The 15,286-nt window shown below is 38.9% G+C and overlaps 1 protein-coding gene across 1 annotated transcript; it reads right to left on the reverse strand.

Moving 5' to 3' along the window:
• Window positions 1-4,957: 4,957 nt before the first annotated feature.
• On the reverse strand, window positions 4,958-5,875 carry LOC108794496 (olfactory receptor 8J2-like). The gene has a single exon (XM_018565542.1). It carries the CDS (start codon window positions 5,873-5,875, stop codon window positions 4,958-4,960), a length of 918 nt encoding a protein of 305 aa, XP_018421044.1.
• Between the last annotated feature and the right edge of the window lie 9,411 nt (window positions 5,876-15,286).

Consider the following 15,286-nt stretch of genomic DNA (forward strand, 5'->3'; position numbering starts at 1 on the left):
AGAGTGGGTAGCAGAAATGAATAACATTGTGCGATTGGAGGAGCTTACGGCCCGATTATATGACAACTATAAAAGATTTGAGGAGAGATGGAGACCATGGAGGGAATACATTAGATCGATGAAGAAGTAGACATATCCTTAGAGATAAGCTACTAAGAAGTGAGAACTTAGATTCTCATTCCTTTTTCTGTGGGGGGGATAGTAAGGGAGGAGGGATGGTAAGGTAGGAGGGACGGTAAGGGAGGAGGGAGGGGAAGGGTATGGAAAGTGTATTGTTCTATAATCATAGATTTGGATTAATTATTATCATTATGTATGTATGAATGTAGAATGTTTTTTTAAGTGGAGTAATTGTTTGTAAGATTTTAATGTATCTGTGTGAAGTAATTTGAAAATTAATAAATAAATATTTTGTAAAAATAACCTTTGCACATTTGAAAAACATTGACAGGGCTATTGTTTGTGACTTTTCCATGGATGCTGGCATATTCGCACAGCAAATGTTTTATCATTAGGCCCCTTGGTATCACTCTGGACTTCCTCTTATAGTAAGTAATGTAAGTGACCTAGAAGGGATGGAAATAAATAAATCCAGAGCTAGGCAGAAGCTAAAGCGAATGCTCCTCAGACTTGTACTGAAGCTTGTTTGACAACTCCATCTGTGTTTTCCTCCATTTTGTCTCAGGCATTTTGTGTTATAAAGATCCTGGATTCTAATTTGAACAAGGAGCTATTGTTATATATCCTACCCTATTTTTAATGCCTGTTTACTAAGATTTGTATAGCAAGACTGCTTTATCGAGATTTGTACAGTATTTGTAAGTGAAATATTTCAGAATCTTCATGCTCTGTCATCTCTGATAGCTAAGTTCAGCAATCCTTTAGGACTGGTTTGAGCAGAACCATTTCCATACAGACCCGATACATTCTAGGGGCCTGCTGCCCAGGTTGAGGCCCTTACCACATGTTGTATGGCCCTCAGGGCCTCTGCAGACATAGCTTTTCCCTACATAGATACTGACTAAGGCTAGCAAAGTAGCAACATTCATTAGCCTGGCTTCTAGTAGTTTGGTTGATTGCTTTCACGCCATCTTACATTTTACTGTGTTTTTAATCCCTTTCTCTTGTTTTGTTTTTTCCTATGATCTTGTATAATGGAGCTTGTTGAGTGGAATATCAAGTGGAATATCAAATGTGGCACAAATCATTTTTAAGGGTGCTGTAGGGAGCATGAATGTAGAAGCACTAATTTGTAAAGGAGCTATAATATTTGTGCTTCATGCCAGCGTGTTTCCAACAACTCCTATAGCTGCAGTCTCTGATCATCTCTTGTAGCATGTACCTCTGATCATCTCTTGCTTCATGTCTGCAGTCTCTGACAGTTTCCAATAGCATCATACTCATTGAATATTATGTGCAACCCTTTGGTAATATAAAGGTCTGAAAGTAAGTTGACCACCACCCTATATCAAAAAAATGTGTGCATATTCACTTCAATTATCCAATGCTGTATGGCATCACATCTAACAAATCAAATCTTCTACCAATATGACTCAAATGGATTGAATTTGTAGTGTGATAACGCATGTTAACCCAGCCCTATGTGTTTCTTCCTGTTGGACTTCTTCAGGCACATGCAACAGATGCATTTTTCTGTCTAAATGCAATTTTATAAATAAACAATTAAGCTTTATGAAATTTCATTTTATTTGACTACCATTGCCGGAAGATTTAATTTGTGAGATGTGGTGATCTGGTCCTCCATTACTCTCAGTGGATGTTTACTGTGGCAAATAAGTTGTCGATCTAAGACCTACCAAAAACTTAGAGGTCTTAGAGTTCTTGGTGAATCCATTGGTGGTGGGGCATAGTGTTGTATGGTTCTATAAGAGGATTTTCAAGCATTGATTCATGTCACATTATCACAATACATTGGACTCTATAGAAGAGTGAGAAAAATATATATATACAGTATATGCAAATACGGAAGATTATCCCTTGTTTATGAATTTATATTTATTGTACTTTTGTACTTCTATACTTTTTATACATTTATATTGATTGCAACTATATATATGACTAACCTATATGCACACTACCTATTTATATCATTTAATGTGGTATATTTTTTTTTTTGGTATAGCTGTGTTAGTTATATTTTGCATGTATGTGTTTGTGTGCGTGAATTTACCTAGCAATATGAATAGGTGGGTAAATAATAGTTTTCAACTATTATTTAAATGTCTGAGATCAACTTGAAGCTGTTTATTCTATATTCTGTATTCACCCGACATAAAAATATAATAACTCACCTTGAACTTTGGTTATACTGCAAATGCTGTAGCCAAAAAACAATAATTTGCATTCATCTACCAGTGTTCCGTTATGAATTCCAAGCTTTTTATCTATCTCTGTACCTGTAACGTCAGCTGTCTCTAGAGGTCATTACAACACAACTTCAAATGTTATTCAGTGAAGTAAATTTTACTTCTGTGAAAGTAAAGTTTCATATGTGTTTTTGTGCTGTTATGATGCATAAAAGTGATGCAAGAGGCAATACTATGATTGCAGTACAACTGAAGCATGTTTAGTAATCATAAATAAATAATTAGCTCAAGAAGGTACAATATAATAAACTGCCACAGAAATTGCATACCTAGGTACATAGTTAAATAGTATTTAAGGTTGAATAAAGACACAGGTTCATCAAGTTCAACCTATTGCGTGTATGTATGTGATTCTGCATGTGTATGCATGTGTATGAGACCCTGTGTGATCTTGTTCTTAAGTGTACCTGTACCCCTGTATGTTATGGTCCCTGAGGAAACTGCCAAAATGCTTTTTGAATGATTCAACACTCTCAGCTGAAATCACTTCTTGCGGCAGCAAGTAACAGACCCTAACCGCTCTAACTGAGAAAAAGCCCCTACGCCCCTTGTGCTGAAATCGTTTCTCCACCAATTTTAGGTGGTGGCCTCTAGTCTTTGTAATGGAGTTTTCCGTAAAAAGTTTATTGCTGATGTTGCTATCCCCATTGAACATCTTGTACATCAAAATCATATCCCCCTTAATTTCCTCACTTGTGCGGGTACATGTTTAAATTTAGTAACCTTGTCTCCTAGCTTAGGTCCTCCAGCCCCTTAATTAGTTTGGTTGCCTTTCTCTGGACTCTTTCTAGCTCCAGGACAGCCTTTCTGTGGATTGGTGACCAAAACTTGACTGCATACTCCAGATGAGGCAGAACCAGCAATCTCTAAAGTGGCAAAATTATAGATTTGTCTCGACAGTACATTCCCTTTTTAATACAAGACAGTACTCTGCTTGCTTTGTTTGCAGCAGGCTGGCTTTGCAGGCTATTATTCGGTCTGTGGTCTACAATGGCCCCCAGATATTTTTCCATTTCTGACTTCCCTAGTGGAGTTCCCATTAATGTGTATTCCGCTTGCCTATATTCAACCCCAACGTGCATTACTTTACATTTATCAACATTAAACCTCATCTGCCATATAGTTGCCCACTCCCCTATTTTATCCAGGTCCTCCTGTAATGGTATAGTGTCTAAGTCCGTGTCTATTACCCTCCCAATTTTAGTATCACCAGCAAACAGGGAAACATTGTTATTCACGCCCTCCCCAATATCTTTAATAAACAGGCTGAATAATATGGGGCTTAGCACAGAACCCTGAGGCACACCACTCCTAACACTTGACCAATCTGAAAAGGAGCCATTTATCGATACTCTCTGGACACGTTCCTGTAGCCAGTTCTCTATTCATGTACATACCATTTTATCTATGCCCGTAGACCTCAGCTTGTGTAGTAAGCGTATATGTGGTACTGTGTCAAACGCTTTCGAAAAATCCAAATATACCACATCCACCGGCCTCCCTCCATCCAGATCTCTACTTACCTCTTCGTAGAATGTTAGTAGGTTGGTCTGGCAGGAACGGTCCTTCCTAAATCCATGCTGATTATCATTTATTATACCATTATCATGAACAAACTCTACTAAGTAGTCCTTTATGATTCCCTCTAACAGTTTGCATACTATTGGTGTTAGACTGACTGGTCTGTAGTTCCCAGGTTGGCATCTTGACCCTTTTTTGAATATCGGTACTACCGTAGCCTTCCACCAGTCACTTGGTACTCTACCAGACATTAAGGAGTCCTTGAAAATGAGGAATAATGGTCTCGCTATAACCTGGCTGAGTTCTTTAAGCACCTTGGGGTGCAGGTTATCTGGCCCTAATGCTTTATTTGCATTAAGGTTTTCAAGTCTATGTTGAAGCCCGGCTTCTGCCAACCACTGTGGTATATTTTGCAATGAGCTACTTGCATTATTATCTACATTAAACCCGTCTTTTTCCTGAGTGTATACTGAGATAGTACATTTGGTAGTGACATCTTCATTAAGCAATATACCTGTAATTGTAGAGAACCCTAATCACATAGGATAATCATTGTCCAATTATTCTTAGATTATTATTTAAGGAAAGAAACCCACAAGATAAACATTTCGAACACTAATTTGAAATATAGAAAGAGTATTGCTTTATTGTGAATTTGTTAATCCACCTTGTTGATCTTCCATGCCCTCTTCTAGCCTTTAACTTAAACCAACATCATTTCTTTTTCCAAGGAATCTGACCTTTATTCAGTCTGATTTATTAAAATGTGAAGTGCAGCTCAGTTGGGTGAAGTGCAGGGACATTCTTTTCTAGTTTTTGGTAAGAATCAAATTGTACTACCAGTTGCCCTCAGAGTTATGGGGGATGTTAGTAAAATATCTGTATGTATGCTATAACAGATATGTTTTGTGAGTATCCATTATTGCTGCATAGTGCATACTCATGTTCTGACAAAGCTTCACAACCAAACAAGTTGCAGCAGATTTTAGATATTTTTGGACTACTTCCTCTGCAAATTAAAAAAAAAAAAGAGTTGCACACTCTGACAGTTATCTCAGACTCTTCTTTAAAGCTGACTTCACATCTTTATTATTTAGGCTGTAAATTAGAGGATTTAGTATGGGAAGAGCAGCTGTATTAAACAATGAGAACAGTTTATTGGAGTCTTCTTTGTCCATTGATGTTGGTCTTAGATACTGGCAGATTAAGGTGGAATAAAGAAGGATGACCACAGTGAGATGGGAGGAACAGGTGTAGAAGGCTTTACGTCTACCAGTGCTGAAACGGATCCTCAGTATGGTTGATATAATAGGTATGTATGGGGCAAAAGTGAACAAGAATGGAAAGGTAGCATAAAACATTGCATTTATGAAAACGAAAAGTTCTATAAATGAAATATCACATAACAGTTTAATCAAAGGCATCATGTCACAGAAGAAGTGATTGATCTCATTAGATTTGTAACAGGTGGAGATTGACAGTACAACAGCAATAGGAAGAACTTGTACTATACCTACTGACCAGCATATGGCAGCCAACAGTGAACAGACTCTAGGATTCATGTCCATGTGGTAGCGTAAAGGATTACAAATTGCAACATAACGATCAAAACTCATGGCCGACAGTAAAAGTAATTCATTGCTTGTTAAGCCTGAGAATATATACATTTGTGCCATGCAACAAAAGAAGGAAATTCTTTTATCATCTAATAGGAAGTTAGTGAGTACCCTATGAAGAGTGACTGCGGAGCAAGATATGTCAAAGATGGACAGATTGGCCACAAAGAAGTACATAGGTGTGTGGAGGTGTTGGTTCAGGCAGATCAGAATAATAATGATCATGTTACCACCAAGAGTAATGAGATAAATGACCAGAACCAGAAGGAAGAATGGAACCTGCATCTCACTGTCATCAGAAATTCCTCTTAGAATAAAGTCAGTGACTATGGTTTGATTGTAAGAATTCATAGATATGTTATAGTTCTGAAAATGGAATAAAAAAGGCAGCTTATTAAAAGGTGCTTATTCACTCAGGTGCAGAGGGCTATAAACCACCCAGATCAGCATACTTTTTGTGAGTATGGCTAGATATTTATGATCAGCTGTGGACAGGAAACCTATACAAATCAGTAACAAGCTGAACCTGTCCATGATTGTCCATCGCTATTTACACGTAATCACTTAAGGAGCCATTACCTGTTTGCATCCAGGGCTGCTCATCTGTCCCTAACCGCAGGTTATCACCCAATGCAGCAACTTCAGCGCAAAATCTAAATTTCACTGCCAATGGGATGCCTGGCTGGTGTATATGAAAAATAGTGCACAATAATAATTCCAGGTTCTACCTTCAACCACTCATACGTTCTTTTGGATGGAATACAATAATAGTTATGTTACCACATATATAAAATAACTTTATCGTGTTGTAACAAACACCAAAGAGTATAACTTTCAACTCTTGACAGATATTGCCTTACCTTTCTTCCCCCCCCCCTATGTCCATCGCCTTGCCTTACTCATACTACAACCCACCTCAAGCCTATACTCTTAATTGGACTATAAGTATTTTGTAATGATTTCTTAAGAACCCATATCAGAGTAGGGGCCACTACTTGCTTCAGAATTAAGGTTTCTGGTACATAACGAGGAAAACAAGTACCAGTGGTTAGAGGTCCTAGAGGCACTCCTCCTGTATGATACTTTCGGTATATCATTATTCATATCATAATGGTGCGAGCTCGATTATAATTGCATTTTACTTGCTTTACTCGTCTCTTGTTGTTATCAACCAAAGTTCTGTAACCTGTATGATAAGGACCAAGGCATGTCTTTTTCCATTTCCTTCTCTGTTTACTATGGGGTCTATTCATGAAGCTGCAGAGGGCAGCCGAGTGAATGACCGATCTGAAGTGAAGTAAGCCGAACACTGTTCGGCTATTCACTACCTTCTGGAAAATGAATAAAATCTCTAAGTTGAAAAAAAGACACGCTTTCGAGAGTTAACCTCTCTTCTTCAGGTCAGAAGCAATACTAATCAACATGACAAGACATACATGAATATTATGATGTTCGGTATATTCATAAAACTGTTCTGGTAGTGTGTCAGAAAACCAAAATCCACATTAAAGGAGAACTATGGGGTTAAGGCTTTTCCCCATAGTTCTCCTTAGGGTAATGGGAGGACACAAACTAGCATCCTCCCGTCACCCTAGGCTCAGTATACCGCGAGCTGAAGGTATACTGGGGTCTGGGGTCAGCTTATACAATACTGTATATATATGATATATGATGTCACCAGTCTCCTCTCCTCCAGTGATTAGACTACAACATAATAAATGTACAAGTCACATGGTTAGAGCCTGCATCAGGGATTCATCTGTGCCAGGCATTGATAAACACAACCAAGAGCTGCACAGACACCAGCATTAGATGATTGTGTCATATGTGATCTGACATCTCCATGAAATATATGCTGACCCTGGATGATGCCTGAACAAAGATTGCCCCATCCTTATATAGTAACATAGTAACATAGTATTTGAGGTTGAATAAAGACATAAGTCCATCAAGTCCTACCTGTTTTGTGTGTGTGTGTGTGTGTGTGTGTGTGTGTGTGTGTGTGTATAGATCCATGAGTGTTCTCATTCTTAAGAGTACCTGTACCCTTGTACATTTCGGTCTCTCAGGAAGTCGTCCAAAAGCCTCTTGAATGATTCCAGATTAATTGCGGAAATTACCGCTTGAGGCAGTGAGTTCCAGACCCTAACTGCGCGAACTGAGAAGAACCCCCTTCGCCCCCTGTGTTCGAATTTTTTTTCTACCAGTTTTAGGTGGTGTCCTCTAGTCTTTGTTACAGAATTAATCTCAAAGAGTTTGTTGCTAATGATGCTATGACTATGGAATATTTTGTACATGAAAATCATGTCCCCCTTAATCTCCTTACTTCCAACGTAAACATGTTTAAATTTAGTAGCCGTGTCTCATAGCTCTGGTCCTCAATCCCCCTTTATGAGTTTGGTCACCCTCCGCTGGACTTTCTCCAGTTCAAGGACATCCTTTCTGTGGACCGGTGCCCAAAACTGCACCGCATACTCCAGGTGGGGCCGAACCATTGATGTGTAAAGTGGCGAAATTATAGACCTATCCCTGCAAAACATTCCCTTCTTGATGCAGGACAAGATTCTACTAGCTTTGCTTACAGCAACCTGGACAGAAAACAGATGTAGGCATTTCTAAGATCTGTAATCTCCTGTAACCATACCTGTAAGTGATACTTTAAATGATATAAACCACCAGATTATCATTTTGTTCCCAAATTATTTTCTGAAATAAGAAAATGGTAAAATACGTGTGAAAAATATTAGATATCAGATTAAAAAAGAATGCACAAAAAAGTAAAACATAATTTGGATGTGATTAGATGCTATAACTTTTTGTTTCTCCCTGCTCTTCCCTTACCTGCTCAGGTAGATGTCTCTCTGTTATGCATTTGTCCTTGTCTTAAATAATAATGATACAGTATCATGAGATTTACACATCTAGAGGCCATTGGAGAATAAATCCAGCGGAAAACATGTAGCATATTTTTATCCAGTGCAAACATATTTTTATATATATAGCAAAGACAATCTGTTTTCATGTGGTTATTGTGAAGAAATCATCCCAGATTTTTTCGTCATATACATCAGCTTCCACCTGGTTAAATAAAAGATCTCTGATCACTAGGGTACTCTTATTGTACATCAAAATTACAGTTTTTCTGGGAACTCAGACCCCTAGTAAAAAGTATTTTTAGCTAACAATTCATGTGGTGCCTGCTATTAAATTTTTACTTTTGCATATTGGTTTTTATACACTGGCTGCCAATACACCAAAATGGACAAACAATCGGGCATGCAGCATTTTTCTCCAGCGCTCCGCATTGTGGTGTACTGCAACGCAAGTGCGTCAGAGGTTTGATTAATGTGTTGGGGTGCCATTTCTGCAATGCACCACACTGGAGAGATGTGAATGGGCCCTAATATATTAAAAACATGCAGTTCATTTGGTTTGTGAATCTATCCACACATCAGATCAGACTTATTTGGGTTTAGTTAAGGAGAAGAGAATTATTATATTGTGAAAGTGTATTTCCACTTTTTACAGCCAAATTGGGATAACACACATTTGATATTTGTTACAATTTTCCCATTCACATAGCATAAGCCATTTTGCGTGATATAACAAAACATCTAAAAGATAAGAAGTTATTTTTCAGTATACTATATGACCAGAAACGTATAAAGAACATATAGAGGGGTTTTCTCAAATTTGGAAATACACTTTAACCACTTGCTGACCGGGCTGTTTAGACCCCCTTCCTGACCAGGCCATTTTTCAGTATTTAGCGCAGCAGTACTTTGACTGACATTTATTCCATCATGCAATGCTGTACTGAAATGAATTTTATACCATTTTTTGGGGACAGATAGAGCTTTCTTTTGGTGGTATTTAATCACCACTACAGGTTTTTTTTTTTTACTGTATAATAAAAAAAAGTACAAAATTATTATTTTTTTTTAAACTGTTCTCCCTACGTTATGTTATAAAACATTTATTATCACCCAGTTTTTTGGTAAAATATAAAAGACAGGGTCACGTCGGGTAAATAGACACCAAACATTTTAAGCTTTAAAATTGCGTGCACCCGTTAGATCGCAAAAAACTACCATACTCAAAATTGACCATAGCCGACGCTTTAAAAGCTTTTACCGCTCATCAGTTTAGTGTTATCAGTGATTGATGACCCTAGAATTATTGCTCTCATTCCGACGTTCCCGGCGATATGTAACATGTGCGGCGCAATGGATGTAATCAGCGTTTTCGCATGTAGGCGGGCTTGGCGCATGTTTGCGTGTGGGGGACTTTAATTTTTTTTTATTATTATTGCTTTGAGATGTAATTTTTTATTTATTTTAATTTTTTTTAAACAAATTTTTTTAAACCTTTTTTTTTTCACTGAACGTTATTGCTATCACATAGGGAGCAAGCAAACTCCCTATGTGATAGCCAATTTGCAGTGACAGGTCCTCTTTATGGAGACATCAGGGGTCATAAGACCCCTAATGTCACCTAGGGACCCCCAGATAAGCTGATGAAGCAGAGACCTGCTTCACCAGCTTCTCTCCGGTTTCTGTACCGGAGAGTGACATTGAATGCAGGAAGTGATGTAATACACATCACTGCCTGCATTCAGAAGAGGAGAGGAGATCAAACGGAGCTCGTGTACTGAGCTATGTTTGATCTCCGGCCGCAGAGCTGCGGTGACGGAGGGGGGGGGGCCCCGCACACCCGACCGGATATTACAAGCGATCGGGCGTCTCTACAGACGCCCGAGCGCTTGTATGTAAACAGCCATCGCTGGCTGTTTACATTCAAAGCGGCAGGCCTGAGCAGAACGGTATAGGACGTCTAAAGACGCCCAACCGCCCTCAAGAAGCCGCTGTCCGGCCGTTTATTTACAAAGGCCGGACAGCAGGTAGTTAAAGTAAATATTTACGTAGCTAGTAAATACACTGAAGTTGAGTTTACTTCTTCCAGCAATGAGACTGTTTTATCTAAACAAGAAACAACTATTCACTGTGCAAAGGTAATGTTCACTAACCTTGGTAAATTAGGTGTTCACGTCAATTAACCAATCACCAGCTATAAAAAATCCTGCTTTTTTTCCTGTATGTGATTGGGTATTGAAAGTAAACACAGGTTCACCTTATCTACTACAATGTACTTTTCTAAGTGAACAGCCTCTTCTCCTTTTGTAAATCCACCCAATCTATAAGCTAATTTCCTGTTGATTTAATTTCCTTTATACACAATTGTGTATTGAACATGGATTTGCCTTATTGAGTAAAAAATAATTAAACATTCACTTTAAAAGTGAACATTTTCTGCATCTTTAGGAAATCAACATCATTGTGGTGAGCTAAGAGGAAGCATTTAAAACCCAGCTTTAAAAAGTCAGTCTCCATCTCCGCTTAATCGCACCCTTCACATCTTTATTTTTCAAGCTGTAGATCAGTATGTTGAGCAGAGGGACGGCAGCTATGTTAAGCTAAGGGTAATGTTTACTGGAGACCTCCGCACCTAATGGTTTAATATATTGACAGGCAACAGATGAATACAGAAGAATGACCACAGTGAGGTGTGAAGAACATGTGTAGAAGGTTTTCCGTCTTCTTGTAGATAAACAAATTTTCAGAGAGGTGTAGACAATGAAAACATAAGGAATACAAGTGAAGAACAATGGGAATGTAGACAGGAAAAATATCACTAGCTCCAGGGAGAAGTCATGGTTGCAGGGAAGTCTAACTACTTGAATGTTGTCACAGAAGAAATGGTTCACTGTGTTGGACTCAAAGCAAGTTATGTCTGAAAGTTGGATAGGCAGAAGAGGTGCTTCCAAAAACCCAGTGACCCAGCAAATTTCAGCCAACAGAATACAGGTTTTGCGACCCAATATTATCATGCAAAGGGGAGTATACTCCAAAAAAGTAGTGTAATAAACACAATGACTACAAGGTGGCCGCATAACAGAACAATAACTATGGCCATATATCATAAACAAATACCAATGCAGCTGTATTGCCCATACAACTGCTGGAGGCAGCACAACTACATGAATGCTCTATGCTACTCAGGTTGGTTTACTCAGGTAGATTGGAGGGCTCTGTGGTGGCCCTCCAATCCTCCTAAAAAAAACGTGCAAATAAATCAAAACTCTAAAATAATAACAGCAAAGAAACTGACATTTCAAGGGGCATGTATCATTACATGCATATCCCACGAACAGCACTTAAGAATATACACATACATACATAGGTGCAGGTGGGCCTCCTGCGGTGGCAGTGCTGGTGGAGGGAGGGAGCGGTGCCGGCCGCCCTGGCCCAGTAATAATATTAATTGTTTCCCCCCTATCAAATCTGCCACTGGCCCTGCTGGCGGCACCCGGGGCACATGCCCCCCTAGCTTCAGCACTGCCCCCAACCACCCCCATGCCTCCCATTCTCCCTCCTGCTCAGTCTGGGTACTGACGAGATGCCCCACCTCCTGCAGAGCCTGCACTGTACTAAGAGCTGCACATTCCTTGTGACAGCTGCTGCTTGAGTCAGTGAGATGCAGCCCCGGAGCCTCCGTGCCGCTACAATGACGGCCCAGCCTTCACGGCATCAGAGGGGCCCGGGGACCACCAACATTTTCTCGTGGACCACCGGTTGGCGACCGCTGCTCTTATACATCATCTAACCAAAATGGTCCTATTTTGTGAGAATCTGGGAAATTCTGATAATTAATGTGTAATTAAGGTGAAACTCCAACCAAAACTTTTTGTTTGCATGGAGTGGGGAACTGATAGTGCCAAGTGTTCTCTTAAATGTTCCTATTTAGCAGATTTCTTGTCATATTCTGCATGGTCCAGCAGCGGAAAGGGAACAGGGTCTCTTAAAAATGGGCACGAGACCTGAAGATGAGTTTCTTGACAGTTCCTGTCCCAACTTCCCATCACTTAAAGTGGATTTAAAGTCAGTTTAGAAATTGTGACTTATCTATTCCTCTGGATACTTAGTGGATGCAGGGGATCTGCTCTATGATCTGCAAAAATAGCCACTTGATGTCTCTGTCTTACATAGATCCTGCCCACACTGTGGATATGATGAGGAGGCAGCAATTTGAGCTGCCTGACCACATTCTGTATATAACGTTTATGTGTATAATATAGACTTAAAATGTACTTCATTAGACTGACCAATATTAATCCTTGTTCTCGACAATTATAAAGTCATAATTACAGTAAGATAACAGGATCTAATATATACAGAAATATTCTTCAGAATTCTACCCTGCATCATTAGTCTATTATGAAAAAGAAACTTCATACACATAATATTTTGTTCACTAAATGTTTTTTACTTGATAAAACCCTAAACATGTGTAAAAAATGGTCTAGATAAAATTGAGCAGATAGTTACAACTTCACATTGTCCTCAACATGTTCAAAACAACCTCAGCATTATATTATACTGAAAATAAATATATGTAATGTTTTCTAAAACAAATAAAAAATATATGCAGGCTTAGGTTTATTGCTAATGGCTGGCCCTAGAGGCAATCAGAAAGGTTATTGATCATGTTGCTATGACATGATTGTGACAGCCAGTCTTAGTGATCATATGGCCCTGCATACATGTAAGCCAGCACCAGCTATTAGGTATAAGTTGCATTTCTTTAAAAAGATATCTAAATTCAAGAAAAAATGTAATATATTCTTAGATATGGTGTCTGCATTCGTTTTTTTTTTTTTCAGGGAAAGAACATTTTAAGAAAGTATAGCAAATACCTTTTGATATTGCCAGACATGCAGAACCCTTGTTACTTCCTGTGAGCTGAACTGAAAACACAAACAATGTTATCTTACTTCCAAGCTATATCCTGTCAACTGCAATCCCCTGACCCCAAGTAATAGAGATAAGGTAAGGAATACATATTTGTAGCCCAAATCAGGGGAGCAGCCTGGGTGTCAACCATGGTTCCCTCCATAGATACATTTGAGCATAGCCACCCAGGGACAGGAAGTGTTATTTGCACCAGGTGAAAATAGCAGTTATAAAGCCTAAAATAGAAACATAATGCACCCACCTCCTCTAGAGACGGGTAAGCTGAAATATATTAAACTTTTTATGTTATATATGCTTTAAACATTTTTCTCTGTTTGTCAGCTCATGGTTAAAAAAAAATAAGCGCAGGATATTTATTAAGACATTGTACCAAATAAATACCTAATATGACTTAAGTCCAACTCAAATCTCTAAAAATGACCTCCCCCTTCTGCCACAGATAAATAATATATTGCTTGTTTTCACACAAAAGAGGGGCTAACACCTGTAATGCTCACTGTAAAGGATAATTAAACCCTTGGGGTTTTTTTTTTTGGGGGGGGGGGGTGCATATATCTACTGCTAGCAAGCAGTAGATAAACCAAACACATGAAGAAAAAAAAAGAAAAAGTCAACAAAAAGGTTAAAACTTGCCTGTGTCTCTGCTGCGAGGATCTGAAAAATTCTCGGGTGGCTGCAAAGGATCATGAGGCGGGCACATGCGCAGTAGAGACCTTTGGCTGGGAGAAGAGGTGAGACACAGGGTAAATAATGCACGCAGCGTGCATCAACACAGACTCCGTGGGACAGGAAGACACAGCAGTCAGCGCTGGATCAAAGACTGGCACCAGCGCTGGAGGGACTCCTCAAAAACTACTGGAAAGAAGAAGATGATCGGAACAAGAGGAATCATTTAAGGTAAGTCCTTACCCCAGCATCGGGGGGGAGGAAAAACATTTTATGTCACATTAGTATCTGCTCCTGCGATCTTCCTCCCCGCAGGTTCAAATTGTAATGTAATTGCAAAGACACTCTATATTCCAGATTCCAACCGGTATTTTTGTCCCACTCTTGCTGATGTCACAACACCTGCACTGTGGTCAGTTCAGTAACAGTGGTCATGCCATCTGAATGGGGCATGTATGAGTGCCCACCCAGTGGCCATGGTGCATATGTATGTGTGCATATTTGCATTCCTCTGTATTATATTGTGCTCCCTTGTAATTTGTATATGTTTGCATATTATTTTTTCAGTAAAAGTAAAAAAAAGGGTCCACCTTGTTGTTTCTTTGGGTTTATTACAAGAATTAAAGAGGATCTTTACCCATATCTTCAACAAAACAACAAAGGCACCTTTAGAAATGTTTAGTAATGACAATCTATTAACAGATACTTCTAGATATTTGTTTTTCTTTTCCTCCCCAGTCTTCTCACAGTGGTCATTTTTACTAAGAGCAGGTTACTAGATCTCCCTTCACTCCCTGGAACTCTGCCACATATGACTCATGAGATTACAGATGAGATTTCCCAGCAATGCGCTACTGATGTAACCTTCCCAGGATGCACCGCTGGCACATTACATCATGTTTGCCAAAGAGAACCAGGAAGTAGAAACAAAGCAATTGTAAGTAAAATAAAACTATGTTTTGTTTAACTAACGAATGTAAGATTATTTCATATCAGCATGCAAAGCTGCATGTTGATGTCATTTTTAGCCAAAGGGGTAAAGTTCCACTTTAAGACAAACAGTTGGTAAGCATTACACCGGAATTCTGCTTTCCAGTAATCATTATGTGCTATAGCTCTAGTAATCCATAAGAAAGCCATATGTTTATGTTTGTTTGTATAACCAACTAATTAATTCAGAATAATGAGCGTATGAACTCTGACCAGGCCTAAATAGTTCCAAGGGAATTAATTACAAATAACAAGCTCTCATATATAAACAAGCATATTTTTCAACATTTTACCC

This window comes from Nanorana parkeri, unplaced genomic scaffold (assembly GCF_000935625.1).
Source record: "Nanorana parkeri isolate BGI_ZX_2015 unplaced genomic scaffold, ASM93562v1 scaffold857, whole genome shotgun sequence".
Taxonomy (NCBI): domain Eukaryota; kingdom Metazoa; phylum Chordata; class Amphibia; order Anura; family Dicroglossidae; genus Nanorana; species Nanorana parkeri.